Genomic DNA, 20,494 nt, shown 5'->3' on the forward strand with positions numbered 1-20,494 from the left:
GAAATCTGCTTTGTTTAGCCTTGACCAGTTCCATAGAATGTGCTGCCTTGGTTCTCACAAGCCTGGAATCGGTGTTCTACCTAGAGCAATCACTCTGCTTAAATTCATAATGAAGACCTGTTGTCATGGGAACAGGGAGGTGCATTTGTCTGGACGTTGGCCTTTCACGTCTTGAATCATATCTAGTCCAGACTCATGGATTGAAAGTCTTCTCTTTGGAATCTGCACAAAAGCCTAGTGTATATAATTATTTATAACTCCGTGATAGTATCCTCATCCTGAACCAGAGAGTTGTGGATTCGAGCCCCACTCCAGCACAGAATTGAGGCTGGCACTTCAGCGAGTGAAAAAGAAAAGGTTACATTGATATAGTGCCTTTCATGACCCAGCGGGCTTTACAGTGAATGAAGTACTTTTGAAGTGTGGTGGCTGTTATAATAAAGGAAACGCAGCCGCTCCCACAAGCAGTAATTTGATAATGACCGGATAATCTGTGTTAGTGATTTGGGTTGGAGAGAGTCCTCGGGGAGAGTGGTGAGGTCTGAAAGACTGCACCTCCAACAGTGCAGCACTCCCTCAAAACTATGCTGGAGGATCAACCGAGATTTTTGTGCTCAAATCTCGAGTGGGGCTTGTACTACAACAACAACAACTTGCATTTATGTAGATCTTTTAAATGTTGTAACATGTCCAAAGGTGCTTCACATGAGTATTATTAAACAAGATTTGATACCGAGTCACATAAGGAGTTATTAGGACAGATGAAAGAGGTAGGTTTCAAGGAGTGTCTTAAAGTAGGAGAGAGAGAGGTAGCGAGACGTCTGGGTTTAGGGAGAGAATTACAGAGCTTGGGGCCTAGGCAACAGAAGGTACAGCCGCCCTTGGTGGAGCAACTAAAATCTGGGGTGCATAAGAGGCCAGAATTGGAGGGTTGTAGGGCTGGAGGATAATGGAGAAAGAGGGAAGGCTGAGACCATGGAGGGATTTGAAAATAAGGTTGAGAATTTTAAAGTGGAAACATTACTGGACTGGGAGCCAATCTAGGTTGGGAGAATATGGATGAGGGTTTCAGCAGCAGATGAAGCAGGGGCAGAATCTAGCAAAGTCACACAGGTGGAATTAGGCTGTCTTGGTGGTGATGGAGCAGATATATGGTCGGAAGCTCATGTCGGACACTAAGGTTATGAGCAACCTGATTCAGCATAAGATAGCAGCCAGGGAGAGGGTTGGGATACTGCAATCTTTTGATGCAGAATTGAGAGAGCTGCCCACTGAACCACAGCTGACATAGTGAAATATTTGTGGCACTGGAGTTCAGACCCCTCCATAGCAAGTTGTTAAATTGATGTGAATGACCATGAAAGAAAGGAAGTGATTGCACTGGAGAGGGTGCAGAAGAGATTCACCAGGATGTTGCCTGGGCTGGAACATTTCAGCTATGAAGAGAGACTGGATAGGCTAGGGTTGTTTTCCTTAGAGCAGAGAAGGCTGAGGGGGGACCTGATTGAGGTATACAAAATTATGAGGGGCATTGATAGTGTAGATAGGAAGAAACTTTTTCCCTTAGTGGAAGTGTCAATAACCAGGGGGCATAGATTTAAGGTAAGGGGCAGGAGGTTTAGAGGGGATTTGAGGAAAATTTTTTCACCCAGAGGGTGGTTGGAATCTGGAACACACTGCCTGAAGGGGTGGTAGAGGTAGGAACCCTTACAACATTTAAGAAGTATTTAGATGAGCATTTGAAACTCCATAGCATTCAAGGCTACGGGCCAAGTGCTGGAAAATGGGATTAGAATTGATAGGCGCTTGATGGCCGGCACGGACACAATGGGCCGAAGGGCCTGTTTCTGTGCTTTATAACAGTATGACTCTATGAAAGGTTCCAGATTATCATATACCAATTGGATCTACATCTGAACTCTGTCCCATACCACATGGTTCACTCTTAGTGACATTTGAAGTGACCTAGAAATTTATTCAGTTGCAAAAAAATTTCCTTGCATTTAAAAAAATGCCCACCACCACTTTCCTAACAAGCAGGAGATAGACAACAAACAGTTTTGTTAGTTTCACTTATGAGCAACAATGACTTGCATTTATTTTTGTGCCTTTAATGTAGAAAAACACACAAAGGTTCTTCACGGAAGGAGAATCAAAAAAAAAGAACAATTTTTATTTTAAAAAGCTCAATATATTGTGGCATTCCTGAACTTGACATCAAAGAAAGTTATGACGTATGTTCTGAGGGAGTAACCTGATCATTGTTACAATTATAGGAAAGAAAGGACTTGTATTTGTGACACTAGCACCCCTAACTCCTCAAGAGAACCATTACAATATCTAACAAGATTTACTGTGCACTTTATACAGCAGCTGGAGAACAGGCATTATTTTGGCTGGTAACCTAGCAGTACAGCAACATCGATTTCAAATGACTGTTGCAGGAAAATGCATAAAAAACACTTTTTCTGTTACACCTTTGGGCTACGTTCACACTTTGGTACCAAAGAATTTTTCAAGATAAAGTGAGCAAATTGTTTGGTCTGGCATCTGACCAATACACTCTATCCTAGAGTTCACCTGGGGGCGGTCCAAGGTAGCACTGTGTGCATTTTAAAAATATTTAGTAGAGATGTGAATCCATTTCAGTTTGAGAAGTTGCTAATTTTTGCATTGGGAAGTTAACAAAGAAATCTATTCTTGCAGTTTTTGCTTGCGTCCTGTCACACTTGCAGCATATCTTCTGACCTGCTCTGAGTGCTGCCACGGGAAGTGCTAGTATATAATCTATCTAGAAACATGAGGCCATTCAGCCCCTCACTATTTCTACCGTTCAGTTAGATCATGGTTGATTTCATCTCCATTTACTCACCTTCACTCCATATCACTTGATACCATTATACAAAGAAAATCTATCGATCTCTGTATTGGGGAAAAGGGTTCCAGATTTCCACTCACCCTTTGTGTGATGTATTCTTATGTTGTGGTATCCTATTCCCATGGGAGTCTATTATTAAAATACAGCTTCATCTAATGATCACAGTATGAGCACAAACCATATACCTGTAAAAATACAGCTGATTGGGGATATGATAGTGTGTTACGGGACTATTAATTCAATGAAAGTGAGTTCAAATCCCAGCAAGGCAGTTTGAGAATCTGGAAGTAAGCCGGTCTTAAAAAGTGACCATGAAGCTGTCAGATTGTTGTAAAAACCCAACTAGTTCACGAATGTCCTTTTAGGGAAGGAAACCTGCCGTCCTTACCCCATCTAGCCTACACGTGACTGCAGTCCCACACCAATGTAATTGACTCTTAACTAACTTCTGGGGGCCGAGCAAGTCACTCAGTTGTATCAAAAAGAAATAGAAGGTTCACCTCCACCACCTTGTTGGAGCAACTAGGGTGGGCTGTGAATGCTGGCCTTTCTGATGATACCCATCTCCCAAGAATTGTGTTGATGACCCCTTTATTACACAGCAAAATTTCAACCCAGAAAATGTTGAAGTGAGATAAAGAAACCAAGAGGACAATACGTGTAGCTGACTCACCCTTAGAAATGAGCAAATAAATAATTTAGCACCTTTCACCACCACAGGACGTCCCAAAGTGCTTTACAGCCAATGAAATACTTTTGAAGTGTAGTCACTGTTGTGATGTAGGAAACCTGGCATCCAAATTGTGCACAGCAAGCTCCCACAAACAGCAGTGAGATAATGACCAGACATTTAAGTGATGTCTTATAGAAATTTACAAAATTCTTAGAGGGCGTGACAGGGTAGTTGTGGATAGGATGTTTCCTCTGGCTGGTGAATCTAGAACACGGACACAGTCTCAGAATAAGGGGTAGGCTATTTAAGACTGAGATGAGGAGGAATTTCTTCACTCAGAGTGGTGAATCTTTGGAATTCTCTACCCCAAAGGGCTGTGGAGGCTCAATCATTGAGCATGTTCAAGACAGAAATCAATAGATTTCTAGATACTAATGACATCAAGGGATATGGGATAGCGTGGGAAAATGGCATTGAAGTAGATGATCAGCCATGATCTAATTGAATGGTGGAGCAGGCTTGACAGGCTGGATTGCCTATTCCTGCTCCTATGATCCTATGTTAGTTGAGTGATAAATATTGGTCAGGACACCAGGGAAACCTCTCCTCCTCCTCCTCCTCTTCAAGTAGTGTCATGGGATCTTTAATGTCAGCCAGAGAGGGCAGAGGGGTCTCTGTTTAATTCCACCCAAAATATGGGACCTCCAACAGTTCAGCAGCTTCTCAGCACTGCAATAGGAGTGTCAGCCTGCATTTTGTGCTCAAGTCTCTGGAGTGGGACTTGAACCCACAACCTCTGATTTAGAGGTGAGAGTGCTACCTTTTGAGCCAGGGCTGATGGTTCCTGTTAGGAAGTGTGTCCTCATTGTCACTCGAAGATTCCAGATTAATTGACCAGCTCCGTGTCCCATTGTTGCAAAAGAGAATGGTTTTAGGGAATAAAAACTGGAAAATTTGGAAGTGCAGAGCAGGTCATTCAGTATCTTGGGAAAGATTAAAAGATTCAAGTAAACATAGCACCTGATCACACCATAAAGCGTTTCAGACAACAAATTACCTTTAGGAGCACAGTGATACATAGGCGGTTTGTCTCGCACACTTCAAAATGTTCATGTAGCATTGTTTTAAGCACAAATTTAGGATTTCTTTAATTGTAAGAGCATCTTTCAGGGGTCACTAAAGCTGTAAAATCTTTTTTTTAAAAAACAGGTGCTGTTTGATGATATTGGTTCCTCGATGTTCAAAATCTCCAGCCCACAGCTAAAGTTCCAGCTCATGTCCTCCTTTTTCCAATTTCTGGGAATCCCAGCAAAGTTTGGCCTCCCTCCCTCCTGCCTGAACATGTCGCTGGACGAGCCTGGCCTGTTTAGCAGCGGTTCCAGCAGCGAGAGAATGCTAGCATGGGGTGAATCTCCAGTCTCAGGAGTAAGTGCTGTCGGGTTCATGACTGCAGTGCTCGATCAGAAGAGGACAGCCTGTCATTGCAAAGAAGGGGAGGACTTCATACGGACAGCATTCCACCAAGCCTTGCCCCTGTTTACTGGGGATGAGCGGTCCGAGCTTGCACTGAGCTGGCTGCAGTATGAGAAATCAAAGGTAGGAGCACTCTGTGATCGGGAGTTTACATTGAACATGCAACACAGAAACAGGCCATTTGGCCCAACCAGTCTATTCTGGCATTTATGTGCCACTCGAGCCTCCTCCCATCCTTCCTCATCTATCAGCATAACCCTCTATTCCTTTCTCCCTCATGTTCCTATCTAGCTTCCCTTTAAACATATGCAATTCCCCTCAACCACTTCCTGTGGCAGCACATTCCATATTCTAACCTCTCTCTGGGTCAAGAAGTTTCTTCTGAATTTCCTATTGGATCTCTTGGTGACTATCCTGCATTGATGACCTCTAGTTTTGCTCTTCCCCACAAAGTGGAAGCACTCTCTGTGTCTACTCTATCAAAACCTTTCATCATTTTAAAGACCTTTATTGGGTAGATTAAAGTGTGGAGCCTGTTTCTCCTCCGTTCTACTTGGTATAGTTTTTCTCCTGTCTTGAAGTTGTTGCTTTTTCATAGCCACCAAATCCCCTTCCAGTTCTTTACCCGAGTGGCCATTCTTTGTGTGCGTGTACAGACTATGAGTGGTTGACTATTCCACTGTGGGAGGCAGCACATCCAAGTCCTGGCCACTGCTCCCTTAATATCCACATACATGCACTTCCAGCAGATTTCTCTCAATGGTGAAGAAAATCCAGCTTAATTATTTTTCTCTTTTATTCTGTCATGCTTCTACAGGGGTAGGGAGGGGGAATATGGTTTCCGGTTGTAGCAACCTGACTGGCTCAGCCAAAGTGACAAAAGGTTTGTTACTTCAGTACAGTACTGCGTAAGTGCAGCACTGTTGGAGGTGCTGCCTTTCTGGGGCCTGCCTGCTGTCTCAGGTGGACGTGAAGATCCCAAGGCAACCCCGGTGTGCGAGGCCAATATTTATTCCTCAATCAACATCACTTTATTAAAAAAAAAGCCACAGATAATTTGGTCATTTATCCCATTGTTGTTTCTGGGACCTTGCTGTGCACAAATTGGCTGCCATGTTTGCCTACATAATAGCACACTTTAAAACTACTTCATTGGCTGTGAAGTGCTTTGGGACATTCTGAGGATGTGAAAGGTGCTATATAAATGTAAGCTGTTATTTCAGTGTTTGCATCCAGGGATTGGAGGTATCAGGCAGTAGTGCTTCCTAACGGAGGAGAATAGGAAGCTTCTTTGCTGTTTACAAAATCATGTTCCCAAAGATCTCAACCATGAATATATATAAATATATATTTTTTTAAAAAGACAGTTGTGCAGGTCTTTTTGAAGATTCTGTTTTGAGCTGTTTGTGTTCCAGTTTGATACCATCTCCCCTACAGACTCAAGGCTTTGTACAATATCAGATTCACAGGCAGGGTCTTGGGAACTGGGGTTTTAAATGATGGGACAGTGGATTACTCCCGATAGCTGTCCAGTGACTCCTGAAAATGTGGCTGTCGGCTGAGAGCTGGGTTTGCCCTTACCCCCACAATGGAATCAACACTCACTGTCCAGGCTCCCCTGAAGCATGGACATGTGGGTGAAATACAGGAAGGTGACCAACACCCTCAGATCTGTGTTGCCCCATCCACAAGTTGGTGCTTTCGGGAGAGGAGGATTTGGAAAGAGGGTTGGGGGGTGGTGGGGGAGAGGAGTTAGGGGACTGGCAAAATTACAAAAAAAATCACTGTGTCTGTTAACTGATTGACAGGTTGTGAGGAACCTGCAGCTCAGGAACAAGAAACAGCTGAAATTTCAGGGGAAGAGGAGCAAGAAACTAGCCAAAAACCTCCTGAAGGAGACAGAAAACAGGAATAATCTAGCTCTCTGGAAGGAATACGCCCACTTGGAATGGCTACTGGGCAACGTGGAGGATTCGCGAAAGGTCTTTGACACAGCCATTGCTATGGCTGTTACCCAGGGCCTGAAGAGCTCCATGCTGTGTGACCTCTGCTTCCTCTATGCCTCACTGGAACTGGAGTTAATGGGGAGCATCGTAGGGTCAACGACATGTCGAGCAGTTTACATCCTGACCAAATTTGCCCAGGGTAATGCCTATTCGCCTTATGCAGGTGAAGTGCTGCCAATTCATGTGCTTAAGGCTCGAAAAACATATGAGCATTCTTTGCAGGACTTGTTAACCAATGACTTAACTTCACCAGATCCGTTGTTGGACAAACAGAGGCCTGGTCAGCTGGTAAGCCTCATAGGTTGCTTTGCACTCTTCCAGTACCTCACAGTGGGCATTCAGGCTGCGGACACACTCTACAAACAGACTTCTGAAAGGCTTAGAGGCCTCTCCTCACTGAACAAAATACAACCCAACAAGAGCACTTGGGGTCACAGTGTGACTTCTGTCTCTGAGAGGCTGACCATGATGCACGTGACACTGTTGCGGTTCCACATGAAAGTCAGCGTGTATCCCTTGGGCCCTCTTCGTGAGATACTTGCACATGCTTTGAGGCAGTATCCTGCCAACCACGATCTCTGGAAGCTGTATGTGCAGGTTGAAAGCAAGTCTCACAACGCCAGCAGGAGCAGAAGATTCTTTGACACCATCACCAGGACTGCAAAAGACATAATACTGCCGTGGCTATTTGCAATCTATGCAGAAGAACGGAGGAAGGAGCGTGTAGATTCTGTGCAGAGGTAAGAACTGCCCTGAAGCCATATGTCTCATGAGCTATACGCTGATGACACCCAGCTCTACCCCACCAGCACCTTTCTCGACTCCTCCGCTGTCTGAATTCCAGTACTGAATGAGCAGAAGTTTCCTCCAGTTAAATACTGGCAGAACTGAAGCCATTGTCTTCAGCCCCCTGCCACTGACTCCATCCCTCTCCCTGGCCACTGTTAGACCCTTCAAAACCTTGGTGTGGTGTTTGACCTTCAGATGAGCTTCTGACCCCATATCCACAGCATCACCAAGACTGCCTACTTCCACCTCTGTAACATCACCCGACCCCTCCCCTGCCTCAGCTCATCTGCTGCTGAAATCCTCATTCATGGTTGCCTATAGACTCGACCAAGTCCAGTTCACCATCACCCTCCCTGTACTCGCTGAACTACATTGACTCCCTGTCCAGCAACATCTTAAGTGTAAAATTCTCACCCTTGCTTTCAAATCCCTCAATGGCCTCGCCCCTCCCCCTGTAACCTCCTCCGAGATGACCTGTGCTCCTGCAGTTCTGACCTGTAGTGCATCGCCACTTTTAATCACTCCGCCATTGGCTTTCAGCTGCCTAGGCCCAACACTCTGAAATTCCCCCTCTAAATCTCTTTGACCAAGCTTTGTGGTCACCTGATCTAATATCTCCTTATGTGTCTTGGTGCCGAATTATTTTTGATAACGCTCCTGTGAAGCGTCTTGTGACGCTTTATTATTTTAAAGGCGATGTATAAATACAAGTTGTTGTTAAGTTCACAGATTCTAAGTGTTGAAGAAACTGGGAGAGAGGAACGAGTGCAGGAACGAGTCAGTGAACGTTTTTCTTTTTCCCCCTTTCCATCTCTTTTCTTCTCTGCTCTGCCACTGTTTCCACAGCAACAAGTTGCCCCATCGTACATTCTCCCTGTGCCAAATAAGCCTGGATAATTATCTGAAGAGAAAAAATTTGCAGACCAACAGGGGAAAGATGGGGAGTGAGCCGAGCTAACTTGCTCTTGCAGAGAGCCAGCGTGGACATGATGGGCCAAATGGCCTCCTTCTGTGCTGTAACCATTCTATGTATACACCTGTGCATTTCCAGCAGGGACCCTGAGGCCAGTTGTAACACAACCTTCTGCTACCCTGACTAGTTGATTCAGCATAGACCAGGGTAATGAAGCTCGGGGACTTGCTGGTCTGCATGGCTCTGCTTCTTCACTGTGCTATTTGGCAGAGCCATTTAAAAATGTGTCTTGAGTTTGACCTGTCACTATAATCAGTCTTCTGACTGAAATGTTGGCATGTTAGTAGGCTGTGACACAAATGTCAGTTCCAGTTCAGCCTATTCCTGTTCAGTGCCAGGGCACAGGGGAGCCAGGGAAATGGGCCCCCAAAAACTTTAGGATTTCCAAAGCTTTAGGAAGGTGATAGTCAGTAATTGAATGTGGAAGGGTGAGGGTGTTTTTTTTTCAGTTAAGTATGTAAATCAGCAGGCTGCAGAGAAGTGAGCTGCTGGAAGTTTTAGTCAGGGACAGCTGGCACCGTGTGCTGGCCACTCTGAAACAGGAGAATCTCATTCTGAGCTGCGAGCAGCCCGGGGACCCCGCCGCCTGGAATGGTCTCACCAACGGAGCCGGCTCGCAGAGTCCTCAGCCCGGATCCCTAAGTCCGAAAGCCACCGGGATCCGCAATGCCTACACCAAGCTCCCGGAACAAATCCCTGAGACCATCAGCAACAAGAAACGAAGCGTCAGGGTCATCAAGCACGAAGTCGGGGGCCTGGGGATCAGCATCAAGGGAGGCAGGGAAATCGAGCTGCCAGTCCTGATCTCAAAGATCTTAAAAGGTCCGGCAACCGACAAGACCAAGGCCCTGCGCACCCTCTCCCCCCTCCATCGCTCCCCCTTCCCCCACTGGCATCCACCTATCCCTGAGCAGGGGCCCTAACAACTCCACTGCCTTGTGGGTGTCTCGGGAGAGACCAAGGCTAAGGGAGTAAACCCGAACAGAAAATCCGGAGCGGAACCCCGAAGGCAGTCACGTGTCACCTTTGGCATGTTTCCGGCAGTTCCTGCAGCCATACCGGTGCCAAACGTCGTGTCCTGCACTCCTTTGGACCCCACCAGGAAGGCCGAGAGGGGTGTTTTGACGCTTGGGCAACTCACAACCTCCATACATCCGCCCAGGCATGTGCCATGGAGAGGTCACTCCATAGTCGCCTCACAGCGACCAAAAACAACACGGAAGGCAGCAGTTACGGGTTACAAGCCCAGCTCAATTGGCGTAGAGATTGGGCGCCATGGGTTGCCTTTGTTGGTGGGAGACGTCATTGCAGCTCACTGGACAGCTACCGCCTGCCTCAAACCGGGCAGCCCCCGGTCAGTAAGGTTCTGTCCCGCCACAGTCCACCTGCTTCAATGGGTGCTTGGAGCTCAGGGTCACTGCCGACCAGCGGACTGTAACACCGCAACAAACAGCATGACAAAAAAAGGAAAGCAGGTACCAGCCCTTCATTTTGCAAGCTGGAACGTCAGAACTATGTGTCCTGGCCTGGCGGAAGACCTTACACAAATCAACGATTCTCGGAAGACTGCCATCATTAACAACGAGCTCAGTAGACTCAATGTGGGCATTGCAGCACTTCAGGAGACACGCCTCCCTGCGAGAGGATCTCTAAGAGAACAAGACTTCACCTTCTTCTGGCAGGGCAGGGATCCTGAAGAACCAAGACAGCACGGAGTGGGCTTCACCATCAGAAACTCCTTGCTCAGCCTGATAGAGCCATCTTCAAATGGCTCAGAACGCATACTGTCCATCCGACTGCTCACCGCCTCTGGTCCAGTACACCTACGCAGCATCTATGCTCCAACACTCTGCTCCCCACCTGAAGTTAAAGACCAGTTCTACGAGGAACTCCATAATATCATTAGTAGCATCCCCAATACTGAACATCTGTTCCTGCTGGGGGACTTTAATGCCAGGGTTGGGGCTGACCATGATTCATGGCCCTCCTGCCTTGGGCGCTATGGAAGGATGAATGAGAATGGACAGAGACTGCTTGAGTTGTGTACCTATCACAACCTCTGCATCACCAACTCATTCTTTCATACTAAACCCTGTCACCAGGTTTCTTGAAGGCACCCAAGATCACGTCGTTGGCACCAGCTGGACCTCATCGTCACAAGGCGAGCCTCTTTAAACAGCGTTCAAATCGCACACAGCTTCCACAGTGCGGACTGCGACACCGACCACTCCCTGGTGTGCAGCAAGGTTAGACTCAAACCAAAGAAGCTGCATCACTAAGCAGAAGGGCAGCCCGCGCATCAACACTAGCAGAATTTCTTATCCACAGCTGTTACATAAGTTTCTAAATTCACTTGAAAAAACCTTTCAAAACACTCCTACAGGGGATGCAGAGACCAAGTGGGCCCACATCAGAGACGCCATCTATGACTCAGCAATGATCACCTATGGCAAACGTGAGAAGCAGAATGCAGACTGGTTTCAATCTCACGTTGAAGAGCTGGAACCTGTCATAGCCACTAAGCGCATTGCTCTGTTGAACTACAAGAAAGTCCCCAGCGAGTTAACTTAAAGCAGCCAGAAGCATGGCACAAAGAACAGCCAGGCGCTGTGCACATGACTACTGGCAACACCTATGCAGTCATATTCAGCTGGCCTCCGACACCGGAAACATCAGAGGAATGTATGATGGCATTAAGAGAGCTTTTGGGCCAACCGTCAGGAAGATCGCCCTCCTCAAGTCTAAATCAGGGGACAGAATCTTTGACCAACACAAGCAAATGGACCGCTGGGTTGAGCACTACCTGGAACTGTACTCCAGGGAAAATGTTGTCACTGAGACCGCCCTCAATGCAGCCCAGTCTCTGCCAGTCATGGATGAGCTGGACGAATAGCCAACAAAATCGGAACTCAGTGATGCCATTGATTCTCTAGCCAATGGAAAAGCCCCTGGGAAGGACGGCATTACCCCTGAAATAATCAAGAGTGCCAAGCCTGCTATACTTTCAGCACTCCACGACCTGCTTTGCCTGTGCTGGGATGAGGGAGCAGTACCATAGAACATGCGCAATGCCAATATCATCACCCTTTATAAGAACAAGGGTGACCGCAGTGACTGCAACAACTACCGTGGAATCTCCCTGCTCAGCATAGTGGGGAAAGTCTTCACTCGAGTTGCTTTAAACAGGCTCCAGAAGCTGGCTGAACGTGTCTACCCTGAGGCACAGTGTGGCTTTCAAGCAGAGAGATCCACCATTGACATGCTGTTCTCCCTTCGCCAGCTACAGGAGAAATGCCGAGAACAACAGATGCCCCTCTACGTTGCTTTCATTGATCTCACCAAAGCCTTTGACCTCGTCAGCAGACGTGGTCTCTTCAGACTACTAGCAAAGATCAGATGTCCACCAAAGCTACTAAGTATTATCACCTCATTCCATGACCATATGAAAGGCACAATTCAGCATAGCGGTACCTCATCAGACCCCTTTCCTATTCTGAGTGGCGTGAAACAGGGCTGTGTTCTGGCACCTACACAGTTTGGGATCATCTTCTCCCTGCTGCTCTCACATCCGTTCAATCCTTCAGAAGAAGGAATTTTCCTCCACACAAGATCAGATGGCAGGTTGTTCAATCTTGCCCGTCTGAGAGCAAAGACCAAAGTACGGAAAGTCCTCATCAGGGAACTCCTCTTTGCTGACGATGCTGCATTAACATCCCAGACTGAAGAGTGTCTGCAGAGACTCAGCGACAGGATTGCCGCTGCCTGCAACGAATTTGGCCTAACCATCAGCCTCAAGAAAACGAACATCATGGGACAGGATGTCAGAAATGCTCCATCCATCAATATCGATGACCACGCTCTGAAAGTGGTTCAAGAGTTCACCTACCTAGGCTCAACTATCACCAGTAACCTGTATCTGGATGCAGAAATCAACAAGCGCATGGGAAAGGCTTCCACTGCTATGTCCAGACTGGCCAAGAGAGTGTGGGAAAATGGTTCACTGACACGGAACACAAAAGTCCGAGTGCTTCAAGCCTGTGTCCTCAGTACCTTGCTCTACGGCAGCGAGGCCTGGACAACGTATGTCAGCCAAGAGCGACGTCTCAATTCATTCCATCTTCGCTGCCTCCGGAGAATACTTGGCATCAGGTGGCAGGACCATATCTCCAACACAGAAGTCCTCGAGGCGGCCAACATCCCCTGCATATACACCCTACTGAGCCAGCGGTGCTTGAGATGGCTTGGCCTTGTGAGCCCCATGGAAGATGGCAGGATCCCCAAGGATACATTGTACAGCGAGCTTGTCACTGGTATCCGACCCAACGGCCGTCCATGTCTCCACTTTAAAGACGTCTGCAAACGCGACATGAAGTCCTGTAACATTGATCACAAGTCGTGAGAGTCAGTTGCCAGTGATCGCCAGAGCTGGTGGACAGCCATAAAGGCGGGGCTAAAGTGTGGCAAGTCAGAGACTTAGTAGTTGGCAGGAAAAAAGACAGAAGCGCAAGGCGAGAGCGAACTGTGTAACAGCCCCGACAACCAATTTTATCTGCAGTGCCTGTGGAAGAGTCTGTCACTCTAGAATTGGCCTTTATAGCCATTCCAGACGCTGCTTCACAAACCACTGATGACCTCCAGGCTCTTACCCATTGTCTCTCGAGACAAGGAGGCCAAAGAAGAGAAGATGTAAATCAGGCTCAAAGGAGCTTGGGTGAGCAGGAGGGCCACAAGAAAAAATTTGGAGAGGGGAGAGCGAGAGGGAAAATGAGAGGAGGAGTCGGGAAGAGGTGCAACTTTGGTTTTTGTGAGAAAATGTAGACTGGTGTCAGATGACTGGAGATGAAATTGGCACTAATTCAAGGAATTGTTGGGTGTTGGAGGAATAGGTGGAGTGAGGAGAGCAAACCACAAATGTGTGCTGCGGAGGCCACTGGAGGCCTCTCTGGGCTGTACTTGGGAATAGTATTCCTGCCGTCTGGTGCGATCAACCTTTGTCGGAGGAAGAACTGGTCATTTATTTTTACCCTTCTGTCACCTTTTACATGGTCCATATCTCCGACACTTCCCTTCCCTTCATCAGCTTCTCTGTCTCCATCTCCGGGGATAGGCTGTCTACTAATATTCATTATAAGCCCACTGACTCCCACAGCTACCTCGGACTACACGACTTCACACCGTGCCTCCTGTAAGGACTCCATTCCATTCTCCCAGTTTCTCCATCTCCGACGCATCTGCTCTGATGATGCTACCTTCCATGACAGCGCTTCTGATATGTCTTCCTTTTTCCTCAACCAAGGATTCTACCCCACTATGGTTGACAAGGCCCTCAACTGTGTCAGGCCCATTTCCTGCACCTCCACCCTCACCCCTTCCGCTCGCTCCCAGAACCGCGACAGGGTTCCCCTTGTCATCACTTTCCACCCCACCAGCCTCCACATCCAAAGGATCATCCCCCGCCATTTTCACCACGTCCAGCGTGATGCCCACTACCAAACGCATCTTCCCTTCCCCTCCCCTGTCAGCATTCCGAAGGGATCGTTCCCTCCGTGACACCCTGGTCCATTTCTCCATTATCTCTACCACCTCGTCCCCTTCCCACAGCACCTTCCCATGCAATGTCAGGAGGTGTAAAACCTGCACCTTTTACCTCCTCTCTCCTCACTATCCAAGGCCCAAACACTCCTTTCAGGTGAAGCAGCGATTTACTTGTACTACTTTCAATTTAGTATACTGTATTTGCTGCTCACAATGTGGTCTCCTCTACATTGGGGAGACCAAACGCAGATTGAGTGACTGCTTTGTGGAACACCTCCGTTCAGTCCGTAAGCATGACTCCGAGCTTCCGGTTTCTGGCCATTTCAACACTTCCCCCCTGCTCTCATGCCCACATCTCTGTCCTGGGATTGCTGCAGTGTTTCAGTGAACATCAACGCAAGCTCGAGGTACAGCATCTCACTTACCGATTAGGCATGCTACTGCTTGCCGGACTGACCATTGAGTTCAATAATTTCAGAGCATGATGGGGCCCTCCACTTATTTTCATTTTTTTTCTTTTTTCTTTTTATTTTATTTTAGTTTGTTTCATCATTCATTTTTTTTGCCATGTGCCTGCCCACTATTTTTTTTCATGTTTGTGCTTTGGGCCAGGGCTGTTCGTTTTTCTGTCCATTAATACCCTCTCTGCACTAACGCTTTGTCTTTTAACACACCATTAACATACCGTTTGCCTTTACTCCATGACCTCCTGGTCAGTTATTCTCTGTGACCCTGTCCTATCAGCACTTTGCCTTTTATTATCTCTTGCCCCATCCCCCGCTTTATTTGCTTAAAACCTATTACATTTCTAACCTTTGCCAGTTCTGATGAGGGGTCACTGACCTGAAACATTAACTCTGCTTCTCTCTCCACAGATGCTGTCAGACCTGCTGAGCATTTCCAGCATTTCTTGTTTTTATTTCAGATTTCCAGCATCTGCAGTATTTTGCTTTAATTTATTTCTGAATCCTGTCTCCCCAGGGCTGACATTGGGCTTGTGTACAGCACTCTCCCAGAAACCGGCCTCACCAATCGGATCAGGGCACTGTTTGAGCACGCTGTTCAGACTGAGGCTGGTGCGCACTGTGTTTTACTCTGGAGGATGTACCTGAACTTTATGGTAAGAGCCAACTGCAGACATTGGTGCCAGTGGGTAGGAGGAGCCTCCTGTTCTGCAGCCACCCTGAGCGTTTACATTTATATAATATCCTTAGTGTACCTGTAAACCTATCAAATCATAACCCTAGGGGTCGACTGAATGATTAATGGCAAACCCTTTGGGTGGATCTGACACTTGAAAGTTGATGACAAAATAATACGGTAAATTGGCTGGTACCCTTTGGTTATAAGTCATAGGATCATACTGCACTGTAGGATGCCATTCGGCCCTTCGTACCAGTGCTATCTGTCTGAAAGAGCTACCAGTAAGTCTCAGTATTGTGTGCAATTTTTATTCAAAAAAAGTATGCAACTTTTTAAGAAGGGACTCGAGTTCCTGAATGAAGTGGACATTGAAATGTAGCTGGGAGAGGGAGTGCAGGCTGGTTAAATTCACTCAGTGATGGATAACCATTGACTTCTGTGCCTCACTTGATTACCTCAGAGTCTGAGAGGAACTTTATAAATTATTTTCCATTAGTGGCCACTATCGATTACTTTGCCTCCTTAGAGTTAGTTGCTGATTAAAGGTTGGGAACAACACTGAGGTTACACTTCTCGTGAATTGTGTGCCCTGGAGCGAGTGTAGAGCAGATTTACTAGAATAGTTTCAGGGATGAGGGAATTATGTGGAGAGACTGGAGAAGCTGGAATTGTTCTCCTTGGAATACAGAAGGTTGAGAGGAGATTTAGTAGAGGTGTTCCAAATTATGAAGCGTTTTGATGGAATAGATAGGGAAAACCTGCTTCCACTGGTAGGAGGGTCAGTGAGCAAAGGACAGATAAAGATAATTGGCAGAATAACCAGGGGAGTTGAGAATTTTTTTTTATGCACCAAGTTGTTGTGATCTGGAATACACTGCCTGAAAGGGCGGTGGAAGCAGATTCAATAGTAACTTTCAAAAGGAAATTGGATAAACACTTGAAGTGGAGAAATCTGCATAGCTGTAGGGAAAGAACAGGGAAGTGGGACTAAATGGATGGCTTTTTCAAAGAGCTGGCACAGTCACAATAAGCTGTACAGTCTCCTTATGTGCTGTATGATTCTATTCTCATCATGGACAAGAAGTGCATTGAATTACATAGAGTCTACAGCACAGAAACAAGCCATTCAGCCCAACCAGTCCATGCAAACATTTATGCTGTACTCAAGCTGCTTTCCATCCTTCCTCATCTAACTCTATCAGCATAACCCTCTATTCCCGTCTCCCTCGTGTTTATCTACTTTAAATGACTCTATACCTTTCGCTTGAAATACTCCCTGTGATAGCGAGTTCCACATTCTCACCACTCTGGGTAAAGAAGCTTCTTCTGAATTCCCTATTTGATTTCTCGGTGACTATCTTATATTGATGGCCTCTATTTTTACTCTTTAGTTTAGTTTAGATTTACAGCACTGAAACAGGCCCTTCGGCCCACCGAGTCTGTGCCGACCATCAACCACCCATTTATACTAATCCCATATTCCTACCACATGCCCACCTGTCCCTATATTTCCCTACCACCTGCCTATACTAGGGGCAATTTATAATGGCCAATTAACCTATCAACCTGCAAGTCTTTGGCATGTGGGAGGAAACTGGAGCACCCGGAGGAAACCCACGCAGACACAGGGAGAACTTGCAAACTCCTCAAGTGGAAACATTCTCTCTCTCTTTCTCTCTCTCTTTCTCTCTCTGTCTACTCTAAAATTATGAAAGGTTTTGATAAAGACCTCTATTAGGTCACCCCTAAGGAAAAAGAGAGCAGTCTGCTTGTGCTTTCCTGGTGAGTATAGCCTCGCAGCTTTGGTTACATCCTTGCAAATCTTGTTTGCACCCTCTCCAGTGTCCCCATATCCTTTTTATAATATGGTGACCAGAACTGTTCACAGTACTCCAAATGGGTTCTAACCAGAGATGCAGTGAGCCCATACATTTGAGCACCAGCCTGTGTTGGACCCACCTGGGTTTGCAATGCCAGAGGGGATAAGTGCATTAACCTTTGTTAATATAATAAAAGGTTCTCCTCCATCATAACTACTTATCATAATTTTGTTCCCATCTTCTATTGCATGCAGTTCACTGCTGAAATTTCCCTGTTGATGAGAAGTTCCAGTTCTAATATATTTCTTTTTTTCAACCCTCCCACATAACAGGCTACTCAAGGAAATGTTGAGAGAATTAAGGGTGTGTTTTACAGAGCACTACAGGAGTGTCCATGGGCAAAGGTAGGACAGCAATTGAGGCTCCGAACCTTTAACTATTTAACAAGGTGGATATCACGTTGCACCTAGGATCATCAGACTGCTGTTTGTATACCATGGCTAATGTTTTAGATGTTCTGTGCACCAGAATGCAGTGTGCATCTCTAAACTCTGGCTCAGATGATTATGGGCTTGAGCCAATACCTAAGTTTGAACTCATTGCCTAAAGATTCTTATAGGACAGGATCAGACAATTCCGCCCCTTGGACCTGTACCACCATTCAGTTAGATCATAGCTAATCTGTACCTCATGTCTCCTTTACCCGCCCCGCCCCCCCCCCCCCCCCCCCCCCCCAAAACTTTTGTTCTTTAGCCTTTAACATTCGTACCCAACAAAAATCTGATCTCAATCTGGGAAATTTTGGGGGGACAGAGTTCCACATTTCCGCTATTCTTTGCATGAAAAAGTACATCCTGATTTCACTCCTAACTCTAACAGTCAATGAAATACTTTGAAAGTGTAGTCATTTTTATAATGTAGGAAATGCCAATTTGCGCACAGCAAGCTACCACAAACAACAACGAGGGAATGACCATTTTGGTGGTGTTAGTTAGAATCGTAGAAAAAATTATGGCACAGAAGGAGGCCATTCAGCCCATCGTGTCTGCACCGGCCAAAAAATCCAGCCACCCCATCTAATCCCACCTTCCACACCTGGTCCGTAGCCTTGCAGGTTACAGCACTTCAGGTGCATGTCCAGGTACCTTTTTAAATGAGTTGAGGGTTTCTGCCTCCACCACTGATCCGGGCAGTAAATTTCAGACACCTGCCACCCTCTTGGTGAAAAAGTTTTTCCTTATGTCCCCTCTAATCCTTCTACCTTAAATCTGTGCCCCCTGGTAATTGACTTCTCCACTAGGGGAAACAGGTCTTTCCTGTCTATCTATGCCCCTCATAATTTTGTATTAATTAATCAATTAAGTCACTCCTCAGCCTCCTCTATTCTAAGGAAAACAACCCTAGCTGATCCAATCTTTCTTCAAAGCTGCAACTTCCAAGCCCTGGCAACATTCTTGTAAATCTCCTCTGCACTGTCCCCAGAGCAATTATGTCCTTCCTGTAATGTGGTGACCAGAACACTACGCAATACTCCAGCTGTGGCCTAACCAGCGTTTTATACAGTTCCAGCATTACATCCCTGCTTTTGTATTCTGTACCTTGGCCAATAAAGGAAAGCATTCCGTATGCCTTCTTCACCACTCTATTTACCTGTCCTGCTACCTTCAGGGACATGTGGACATGCACTCCAAGATCTCTCACTTCTTCTACCCCTCCCAATATCCTCCCGTTTATCGTGTATTCCCTCACTTTGTTTTCCCTCCCCAAATACATTACCTCACACTTTGTTGGTGGAGACACCATGAAAGCAAGCTGCTTTTCCTCAAGTAATGCCATGGGATCCTTCACCTGAACAGATGGGGCCTTGGGTTAGCATCTAAGATGATGGTACCTCTGACAATGCAGCGCTCTGTCACTAATGAATCGGGAATGTCAGGTTGGGTTTTGTCCTCAAGTCCTGGAGTGGGACTTGAATCTGTGACCTCGGAGGCAAGACTGCTAGCCACTGAGCCAAGGCTGATGTGATGAATGTTCTGTAAAAATACTAAGTACCTTCTTCCTCATTCCTCAGGTCCTGTACCTGGATGCAGTTGGCCACTTACCTGGGCAGCTCCAAGAAATCGTGGACTTAATGACTGAAAAGGAGATCCGGATCCGGGTTCCTATCGAGGAGCTGGAAATTCTCATGGAAGATTGATTAGGGAAGAAAGAAGACTTGCATTTACACAGCACCTTTCACAACATTGGGACATCCCAAAGCACTTGACAGCCAATTAGTCAGTGTTATAAACCTAGGGAAATGAGGCAGTCAGTTTGTGCACTGCCAAGCTCCCACAATCAGCAGTAGTGAGATAAATGATGTGATAATGTATTGGCTGAGGGATGAATGTTGGCCAGGACAGCTGTTATGCAGGCAAATATGGCAACACTTTGGAACGCAGCAAGATCCCGCCCCTCCAAAAAGTGCAGCAATTAACTCGGTGATACCGGTTGAGTGGGCAATACCACCAGCCGGGATATCGAGAGAACAACCTGCTCTTCAAATGGTGCCATGAGATCTTTGACATCCACCAAAACCGACTCGATGGGGCTTGGTTTAACATTCCATCCGACGGATGAATCATTGAAGCATTCAGTAGTAGGATTTAAAGAAAAGCAGAATATTTATTTTGTAATAAATAATAAACATGTACAGTTTGTTTATTTGTATTTTTACTGTTTGCTAAGCTGGAGATTAAAAATTACTGAGTAAGGTGCATGGCAATGCAATTTATTTATTCCTCAATCTCCTTTTGGATGCACTGAGAGTCTGAGAAGCGTGGGGTAGGAAGCTCCCACTGTTATTGGAGGGGCATTAAACCCTTCTAGCTGGGCTAAACCAAAACACTTTCAATCTTCATACTCAATGATACGGCACAGAAGTTCATTCAGCCCATTGTGCCTGTGCTAGCTCTTTGAAAGAGCTATCTAATTACTCAGATTCCCCCTGCTCTTTCCCCACAGATCTGCAAATGTTTCCCCTTCAAGTATTTATCCAATTCCTCTTTGAAAGTTACTACTGAAACTGCTTCGACCAGCCTTTTTCCAGATCATTGCCCTGTAACTGAATTCAGTTTGTGTGTGGAGAGGTGAGGTTGCCCTTTGTATATTCTATGTATGGATTCCCCTCGCGACTGTTTGCATCACCTTAGAGATTGTGGTTCT

At 46.3% G+C, this 20,494-nt stretch overlaps 1 protein-coding gene across 1 annotated transcript in view; it reads left to right on the forward strand.

Annotated features, from left to right (window-relative positions):
* nrde2 (NRDE-2, necessary for RNA interference, domain containing) overlaps positions 1 to 20,040 on the forward strand; it is a 94,613-nt gene extending 74,573 nt beyond the window's left edge. Inside the window, exons 10-14 of the mRNA XM_068038569.1 lie at positions 4,761 to 5,147; positions 6,833 to 7,770; positions 15,309 to 15,447; positions 17,623 to 17,694; positions 19,362 to 20,040. Coding sequence (XP_067894670.1) covers positions 4,761 to 5,147; positions 6,833 to 7,770; positions 15,309 to 15,447; positions 17,623 to 17,694; positions 19,362 to 19,487 — 1,662 coding nt within the window. The 3' untranslated portion in view covers positions 19,488 to 20,040. The remainder of the gene's footprint in view (positions 1 to 4,760; positions 5,148 to 6,832; positions 7,771 to 15,308; positions 15,448 to 17,622; positions 17,695 to 19,361) is intronic.
* The last annotated feature ends 454 nt before the right edge of the window (positions 20,041 to 20,494 follow it).

This window comes from Heterodontus francisci, chromosome 9, assembly GCF_036365525.1.
Source record: "Heterodontus francisci isolate sHetFra1 chromosome 9, sHetFra1.hap1, whole genome shotgun sequence".
NCBI classification, from domain to species: domain Eukaryota; kingdom Metazoa; phylum Chordata; class Chondrichthyes; order Heterodontiformes; family Heterodontidae; genus Heterodontus; species Heterodontus francisci.